Source organism: Sorex araneus, chromosome 6 (genome assembly GCF_027595985.1).
Source record: "Sorex araneus isolate mSorAra2 chromosome 6, mSorAra2.pri, whole genome shotgun sequence".
Classification (NCBI taxonomy): domain Eukaryota; kingdom Metazoa; phylum Chordata; class Mammalia; order Eulipotyphla; family Soricidae; genus Sorex; species Sorex araneus.
In genome coordinates this window covers 103,475,079-103,484,908 of record NC_073307.1, presented here as the reverse complement: position 1 = coordinate 103,484,908, position 9,830 = coordinate 103,475,079, and the positions used below count along the sequence as shown (strand labels likewise).

Here is a 9,830-nt window from a genome sequence, read left to right as displayed (position 1 = left end):
ATATATACATATATAGGTAATTAATTTTCAATTGTAATATAAGCGGTGTCAGGAACAAAACCCAAGTCAGCCATGTAAGGCAATTGCCCTATATGCTGTTTAACTCTGGCCCCTGTTTCACCTTTTCTTAATGCTGAATAACAGGGGTATGTGCCAGCAACAGGTCAACCTGTACCTACAGGGCGAATGCATCAGCAGCCCGATGGTGACTTGGAACTTCCTGACACCCCCAAATTGCCGCTGTGACTTTGGCCAGCCCCCAACAACTTGGGACCAAAATGGCCAAAAGTTAGGTATGTGGGAGCCATGCCCACAAACCACTTCTGGCTCAGCTATCCAAGCTCATTTATGGGCCTTATTTCAGAGACCCATAGATAAATCTCGAAACAGATCAAAAGCCGCAGTTAATCTCAGACCCACACATGGCTGAACAGACCGGGGTAAATTGGACTGGGGCCAGTTGGCCTGTGCCCACTCAAGCAGAGCCACTGGCAACCACTTGCTTCCACAATCCAAAATCACCACCATACCCCTGGCTTGACTCCACTGTCTGAGGACAGACCTCACCAAGATATAACCTGCTGAAAATTTTGGTATGCGGGTTTTGTGACTGAAATCTCCAGGCTTTCTCCCGGTCGGGATGATATTCCCAGACTTTCTCGGGTCAGGATGGACTAGCTCCCCCCTCCTCCCTTACTTCTGGAAGTCTCTGCAGTCACATCCACACCTCAAAGCTGCCACCTAACTGAAAATCTACTCCAGCTCCAGTCTTACCATCCCCATAAAAATTCCGAATGCCCTGAACAAACACCAGGATCTCTTAGCACCTGTATTACAAACCATAATGCATAAAAGGAAAAGAAGAGAGAGAGAAAGAAGAAAAGTGCCTCCTATAGAGGAAGGTTGGGGTAAGGGTGGGAGATTGAAGATGAGGGTGGGGAAACAGGGGACATTGGTGGTAGGAAATGTAACTGGTGGAGGGAGGAGTGCTGGATCATTGTATGACTAAAACCCAATTATAAACAGGTTTGCAATGGTCTATCTCACGGATATCTAATTTTAAAAATATATATTTTAAAGTAATGTGGAGTTCATGCCCAGCTCAATCAGCTTAATCAATGGCCGAATAAATAGCAATACTGGGGCTGGAGCAATAGTATAGCAGTAGGGCATTTGTCTTGCACGCGGCTCACCCAAGTTCGATTCCCAGCATCCCATATGGTCCTCTGAGCACCGCCAGGGGTTATTACTGAGTGCTGAGCCAGAAGTAACCCCTGTGCATTGCCGGGTGTGACCCAAGAACCAAATAAATAAATAAATAAATAGCAATACTCCTACATTAAAAAAGGCTGCATAGTATTCCAATGTCATATATATCACAACTTTATCCATTCACCTATTGTTGAATATTTGTTATTTCCAGATCTAGACAATTATACTTTTTGCTTAATTTTTTAAAATTTCATTGAATCAAGTACCCTAGAACAGATGAGTAGTTAAAGAAACATTTTTACATCTACACAGTGGAATATAAAGCATCTGTTAGGAGAGATGAAGTCATGAAATTTACTTATAAATAGATAGACATGGAGAGTATCGCACTTAAATTTTTTTAACTATTTGTATTCAAGTAATGGCATTTACCCTACTGTTAATCACACTTCCCATGTATACATTATTTCAACACCAGACCTATGACCAGAAACTTACCTCCATCAGTTTCCCAAGGACAACCCTCAATCATCCACCCCATGTAAGCTCAGAGTGAGTCTTCAGTTCTGATGACTTTGACTGCTGTTGTCCTCTTGCTATGTTTCTTTGTTTCCCCACATATGGAAGATCTTCTCTCTCTCTTCCTCTCTTTCCCTCTCTCTCTCTCTCCCCCCCTCCACTCTCTCTCTGTGTATGTGTTTGAAGTGATACCTACACACATATAGAAGAATAGAACTAATCTCTTGAAGTCCACAAAATTGTAAATCAAAAAGAGTTTTTCAAAATTAAATCTTTTGTTTGGAGTATACAAATTTAAATAATTAATACTATGCATGAATCTGTGCTAATACACTTTAGAGTTTACATTACAGCACTGTAGCACTGTTGTCCCACTGTTCATCAATTTGCTCAATCGGGTACCAGTAACGTCTCCATTGTGAGACTTGTTGTTACTGTTTTTGGCATATCGAATACACCATGAGTAGCTTGCCATGCTCTGCCGTGTGAGCAGATACTCTCGGTAGCTTGCCGGGCTCTCAGAGCTGGGTGGAGGAATCAAACCCGGGTCAGCCATGTGCAAGGCAAATGCCCTACCTGCTGTGCTATAAAATAGGTAAGTCCTCAAATGCAAAATCTAGTAAGATTAAAGATAAGAAAACTAAGGGGAAATGTGAATGGGGGGTCTATGAAAGATAAAGTATGTTTTATCCTAAGAAAGGGAATATGGCTTGATATTAGAAAATAAGATACTATAGATATTATAGATATTGCTTATTTCTGAATTAATAAGTAAATGATTATAATATAAATCTCTAAGGAGGTAAGGAAAAGACCTAATCAGACATAAAGCATTCAATAAAAAGAAGATATAAACTTTTTATTGAAATTGCATATAATTTGCAAGTTAAAAGCCGTAAGTGGGCCGAAAGCACCACAGACCAGGAAGTTTGTCCTGTTCTTTAAAGAAGTTTCTTTTTAAAAGTTTGTCCTGTCTTTTAAAGCTCTTACAAAACTGGTTTCAAGACTAAGCTGCTACCTGTCCATTAAACACTGTATTGTTCTTTTCAATCTGAATGATAAACTAGCTCAATAGACTACTCTCACTGCTGTGTTCATTTCATTGAGTTTTTGTACTATATCCCTCCATTCTTGTCTGGCTCACAGTGTCTCATTTAATAGATCTGCTGTGAATCTTATGCACTAGTCTTTGAATATAAGTTCCTTTTTTGATCTCCTGCTTTATATATTCTGTCTCTGTCTTTGGTTTTTGTCCTTCTAAGCGGTGTGGTCTAAAAGCCTTGCCAGTTTGCTCTATTTTTGCTGGCCTTTAAAGCTTCTGGTATTTGTTTACCTATATTAATCAACTCTGATACGTTCTGTTTTTTTATTCTTTTTTAAAATTTATTCTTTTATTGAATCACCATGTGGAAAGATACAAAGCTTTCAGGTTTAAGGCTCAGGTATACAATGCTCGAACACCCATCCCTTCACCAGTGCACATATTCCACCACCAAGAATCACAGTGTACCTCCTCCCCACCCTCCGACCTCCCCAGTCCCCCACCCCACCTGTGTAACTGATAAATTTCACTTTACTTTCACTTTACTTTGATTACATTCAATATTTCAACAAAAAACTCACTCTTATTGTTTGGAGTTTCTCCCCCCCTAAAGTCGGACCTGCTGAAAAGGAAGCATTTGATCATTTGTTTTCCATTGCTGAGAATAAAGAGATATGAGGTCAAGGGACACACTAGCAGCTGCACGGTTTTGTATTTCTGCATTTTAGTATTTTAGTAACTAAGTCCAGAGAAATATCTTCCAGAAATTGCATCATTGCGAGCTTGTACCTCTCAGCTACTTTATAGTCCACATATGAGTGCAATCTTTCTATGTCTGTCTCTTTCTTTCTGACTCATTTCACTCAACATGATACTTTCCATGTTGATCCACTTATATGAAAATTTCATGACTTCATGTTTTCTGACAGCCACATAGTATTCCATTGCGTAGATGTACCAGAGTTTCTTTAACCAGTCATCTGTTTTTGGGCACTCTGGTTTTTTCCAAGTTGTGGCTATTGTAAACAGTGCTGCAATGAACATAGAAATGCAGATGTCATTTTCTACTATACCTTTTTGTCTCTCCAGATATATTCCCAGGAGTGGTATTGCTGGGTCAAATGGAAGCTCAATTTCTAATTTTTTGAGAATCGTCCGTATTGTTTTCCAAAAGGGCTGAACCAGTCGGCATTCCCACAAGCAGTGAAGGAGAGTCCCTTTCTCCCCACATCCATGCCAACACTAGTTGCTTTTGTTTTTGAGGATGTGGGCCAGTCTCTGTGGTGTGAGATGATATCTCATTGTTGTTCTGATCTGCATCTTCCTGATGATTAGTGATGTTGAACATTTTCTCATGTGCCTCTCAGCCATTCAGATTTCTTCTTTGGGAAAGTTTCTGTTCATTTCATCACCCCATTTTTTGATCGGGTTGGCAGTTTTCTTCTTGTGGAGTTCAACCAGTGCATTGTATATCCTTGATATCAACCCTTTATCAGATGGGTACTGCGTAAATATCCTTTCCCATTCTGTAGATTGCCTTTGTATTTTGGTCACTGTTTCTTTTGAGGTGCAGAAGCCTCTTAGTTTGAGATAGTCCCATTTATTTAACTCTGTTTTCATTTGCTTGGCCAGTGGCATGTCAGTTTTGAAGATACCATTGGCTTCAGTGTCGTGGAGGGTTTTTCTGGCCTTGTCTTCAATGTACCTTAGAGATTCTGGTCTGATGTTGAGGTCTTTAATCCATTTTGATCTGACTTTTGTACATGGTAATAGGTGGAGATCTAAGCCCATTTTTTTTTGCATGTAGCAAAAAAATGTAGCCATATTCCACTACTGCAATGTAGCAAGGTGATTGCAGGGAGGGAGCGAACCAAAGTGGCAGTGCTGGAGGGTGGCGAGGGGCTAGATGGGCAGTGCTCAGGCAGGGTGGGAGTCAGGGTCTGAGAGGAGACGGCTCAGGGTAGGGGGGAAGCAAGGTGCAGGCGCAGAGGAGATGGTGCCCGTTTCTGTCCACTAACCTGAAAGAGGGAGCAGACCAGCTTGACGGCATTGGAGGGTCAGGAAACAATTTTTTAAAGATGAAAATTTTTTTTGATAAATCGATGGAAATTTGTTATTGTAAGACAAACCAAAAAACTTGGGAAGTATGGAAAACCCTGGAAAGATGAGGAATTAATGGTGGGATGTGCCGAAGCTAGGGTTGCTGGGTGTGATAGGGGATAGTTACTGTTAAAGCCAAGAGACTTCGAATGCCCTGCTGAGGAGGAAATCATTAAATAACATGGCCTGGGACAGGGGGTGTTTTCCTTGTACATGGCCGACCTGGGTTCAATCCCAGACACCCCATACTCTGAGCATGGCCAGGAGTGATCCCTGAACACACACAGAGATTGAAGAAGTTCCCTTCCCTCAGCATTATCCCAGCATACATAGCCCCAAAAGAAAACCATTATTTTTTTCACACACAGAATAAACAGCCTCAGCAGGGGACAAGACAGGAGAAACTATGTACTCCATGTCTTATAACAGCAAGTTCAACACAAATCTTAGATTCATCTGCACAAAAATTAACTGCAAACATACGATCATTTTGAAGGGTCTTAGACGTAAAGCGGTCTCATAATATATACAAATTTCTGAATAAAGGTGATCTCCAACAAATAAAGCCTAATTAAGTTACCAATCAGATTACAAAGAAGAATAAAGAATTTTTCAATCATTCAAGAATTTATCAATACTAAACCAATTCTTAAAAAGAAAAATACATAAAAGGGATCAAAAAGGGGGCCAAAGTGATAGATAGTACAGAGCATAGGATGCTTTCCTTGTATATGGTCAACCTGATTTTGTTTCCTGGCAACTCATAAGGTCCCTGTGCACTGCCAGAAGTGATTCATGAGTGCAAAGCCAGGAGTAAAGTAATCCCTGAGTATTTCCAGGTGTAGTCAAAAAATATTAAAAACAAACAAACAAATAAAAACTATACATATATATATATATATTACTCATACATCACGGTCACTGTCACTGTCATCCGGTTGTTCATCAATTTACTCGGGAGGGCACCGCACCAGTAACATCTTTATTGTGAGACTTGTTGTTACTGTTTTTGGCATATCGAATAAGCCACAAGTAGCTCTCCAGGCTCTGCTGTGTGGGCGAGATACTCTCGGTAGCTTGCCAGGCTCTCCAAGACGGGTGGAGGAATCCAACCTGGGTCGGCTGCATGCAAGGCAAACACCCTACCACTATGTTACCGCTCCAACCCACTCATACATATAGTAGTATATATGTATATATACTTAAAAACATCAATTTTAAAGATTTAAAATGAAAGTTGTCTTTTATTTGTAACTGAAATTTCATGTTTATTCATGTGAATATTTGATTTTCTATTATTGAATGTAGTTATAATAGATGTATGATATTATCTTGCTCAGTTCCATGTTTTGTTCAAGTTAGGATGGGTCTATATTGATTTTCACTGATTTTGAGAATGAGTCATGCTGTGCTCATTCACTTGTTAAATAATTTTTATATCCCAGATATTTCATGAACTATTACTTGCCCATGAATTCTATTTTATTACTCTCAAAATATTACTTTTCATTTGTTTATATTCTGACTTAAACACTGTTGGACTCATAACACAAAGACTTTCTCTTGGACAGATCACAAACTTTTTTTTTAAGTAGAATTTTTTTATTTAAATTTTATTGAATGACCGTGAGAGAGTTACAAGCTTTCATGTTTGGGTTACAATCACACAATGATCAAACACCTATCCCTCCACCAGTGCACATTCCCCACCACCAATATCCCCAGTATACCTCCCCTTTCCCACTCTCGCCCTGCCTCTATGGCAGACAATATTCCCATACTCTCTCTCTACTTTTGGGCATTATGGCTTACAGCACAGACACTGAGAGGTCATCATGTTTGGTCTATTATCTACTTCCGGCACTCATCTCCCATCCCAACTGGTTCCTCCAGCCAACATTTTCTTAGTTATCCCTTCTCTATTCCATCTGCCTTCTCCCCTGATCTCATGAAGCAGGCATCCAGCTATGGGACAATCCTCCTGGCCCTTGTATCTACTGTCCTTGGGTGTCAGCCTCATGTGATGTTATTCTATACTCCACAAACTAGAAATTGAGCTTCCATATGACCCCACAATACCACTTCTGGGAATATATCCCGAGGATGCAAAAAAAGCACAGTAAAAATGACATCTGTACCTACGTATTCATTGCAGCACTGTTCACAATAGCCAAAATATGGAAACAACCCAAGTGCCCTAAAACAGATGACTGGTTAAAACAACTTTGGTACAACTACACAGTGGAATAGTATGCATCTGTTAGGAGAGATGAAGTCATGAAATTTGCTTATAAATGGATAGACATGGAGAGTATCATGCTAAGTTAAATAAGTCAGAAAGAGAGGGTCAGATAGAGGACAATTTTCTACTCCATTCTCTTACCTTTCATTCTTTGGGAGACTGTCACTATGACTTGTGCATGCATAATTTAGGGTCAGTAAGACATTAGTCATAATTCAGATATAAAAATATGTTATAACCTTTATACCACTCTCGCTCCTAACACTCTAATTACTAAAGTGCTAGCTTAAATTTTCCAAAGCTCTAGTCGTTTGAAATCCTCTTTTGATTTTGAAATCCTTGCCCTCAGGACAGAAACTATAGAAAGCAAAGCCTACCCTCCACCACTTTTTCTTCTAAGTCTTGATGTTCTCCTAACTCTTACTATATATCAAAACATTACGATGACTTCATATAGTTACGGGGTAGGGAGGATTGTTTATATTTTATACCACTTATAGTTGTTCTAAAAGAGTGTTAATGCAATTTTAACTTTTTTCATGGTATAATTGAAACTCAATTAAATGTCAATTCCTTTACTAATATATAAGAACTATCAGAATGTGACTCCTGTTACTTCACATATTATACCTTGCTCCATTATCCCACTTGTGCATAACTCACCAATCACATTGGCATTCCACAAACATACTAAATTCTTCTTTAGGATCTTTCTTGCATGACCTGTGTGCCAGATATTTTATTCTAACTCTTCATTTACATGACTGATACTATGATACTATTTGTGGAATTATTATTTTTATATAAGAATTTTGAAACAAAAGTATTATCAAGCGCAGTCACATGAATTTTTTTCATAATTCATTTCCAATCCTCCATAATCTAAAAGCATGAGAGTAAGGAAATAACTGCAAACTCTAATAATCACTAACAATATCATTCAGCTAGAATGAAGTATACAGAGCAATGGCACCGTTTGCATATATGTGATTTTTTTGTAGATATCACAAGATGTCTCAGTTATCATAAGATGTGTCAGAGTTAAATTTAGAACAAAACAGCTGAACAGATTTCCACACCAGATCATTGTTGTTCTTAACCTATTCCCAATTAATATACATATCAAAAAAGCATATGAGTTCAGAAAATGAATTCATGCCATTTTCTGTTCTTTGCAGAAGGTGATTTGTCCACTCTAACATAGAAAACTTAATTCCAGAAAACTCACAGACCTTCTCTCAAGATAAAAGCCAATGAGCTATTTCCTAATAGTTCAGTTTGTTCCACTCATCTCCCTCTCCATTATACTTCAGTGGCAGCCAGAAATTCTGAAAGCTGTGATGAAGTTATTTCTGCTTTGAAAAAAATATATGAACCACCTGTTCTCTGATTTGCTTGGTCTTAATTCCATAAATGATAGGGTTCATCACAGGTGGAACCAGAATAAAAACATTAGCCAACAAGATGTGGGCATGGAGTGGAATGTGACGCCCAAATCTCTGAGCAAGGCTTGTGAACACTGCAGGTCCATAAAACAGGACGATGATGCAGACATGGGAGCCACAAGTGTTCAGGGCTTTTTGGCGAGCATTTTTGGAAGGCATTTGAAAGACAGCAGAGAGAATCATCATATAGGAAACAAAAATTAACAGGATATCTATGATCACAGTGGATACTATGACAAAAAAGCCATACCAGATGTTCACTCGAATGTCATTACAGGCATACCTGGCCAAACCAATGTGTTCACAAAACGTGTGTGCGATATTATTACTCCGGCAGTAAGTCAATCTTTTTAAAAGAAATACTATAGGGAAAATTGTACCAAAACTCCTCAAAAAGATGATCAAGCCAATTTTTCCAATCAGTGAGTGTGTCAGAATGGTGGTGTATCTCAGAGGGTAGCAGATGGCGATGTAACGGTCAAAGGCCATCACCAGCAGGATTCCTGACTCAGAGATGAAAATGGAAGAGTAGAAAAATACCTGAGTGATGCAACAATTCAGAGAGATCTTCCCAGCGTTGAACCAGAAAATGGCCAAGGCCTGAGGTACTATGCATGTCGTGAGGACAACATCTGCTCCTGCCAGCATGCAGAGGAAGAGGTACATGGGCTCATGGAGGCTGCGTTTTGTGACGATAATGAAAATGAGCAAATTGTTTCCAAATAAGGAGATGACATAGGAAATGAAGAAGGGGATGGAAATCCACTTGTGCTGATCCTCAAGCCCGGGGATGCCCAGCAAGCGGAAGACAGTGTGGCTGACACCAGTGTAGTTTAAGGAAGTCATACCTGGAAACGTTTCAGAGCCTCCTTTCTATTCATAGAGGTAGAGGAAAACACCAACTTTTCTGTAAGATTCTTTGTGAAGGCAGCAAGATCTTTTGGTATATTCCAACTCCCCATCTTTGAACACACATATATTAAGACACAGACAAAAGTGAAAAGGCATACTTATATGAGTTTCCTTGAGGTAGAAATTTAACCACATATTTTATATTCATAAGTTGTGATTCACAAATGAGTAGATGGTTTTGAAGAATGGAAAGAAGTGTTTATTACTTGTGTTAAAGAGGCACTTTAAAACAACTAGCTCAGTATCTAATCTTCTGCCAAATAATGTTGACATTTGTTCTTTCTCTTCATATTCCCTTTTTTATATACCTTTATTTTTCTTCTCCATAATAGAAAAACAGCACTTTTAACCACCCTGA

The 9,830-nt window shown here is 39.1% G+C and overlaps 1 protein-coding gene across 1 annotated transcript; it reads right to left on the bottom strand.

The window, feature by feature from the left end:
- Positions 1-8,461: 8,461 nt before the first annotated feature.
- Positions 8,462-9,406, bottom strand: LOC101545884 (olfactory receptor 52B4-like). Its single transcript, XM_004618282.2, has one exon. It carries the CDS (start codon positions 9,404-9,406, stop codon positions 8,462-8,464), a length of 945 nt encoding a protein of 314 aa, XP_004618339.2.
- Between the last annotated feature and the right edge of the window lie 424 nt (positions 9,407-9,830).

Bases quoted from the DNA above. Each gene is read 5' to 3' on its own strand.
- LOC101545884 (XM_004618282.2), bottom strand. From the start codon at position 9,406: ATGACTTCCTTAAACTACACTGGTGTCAGCCACACTGTCTTCCGCTTG.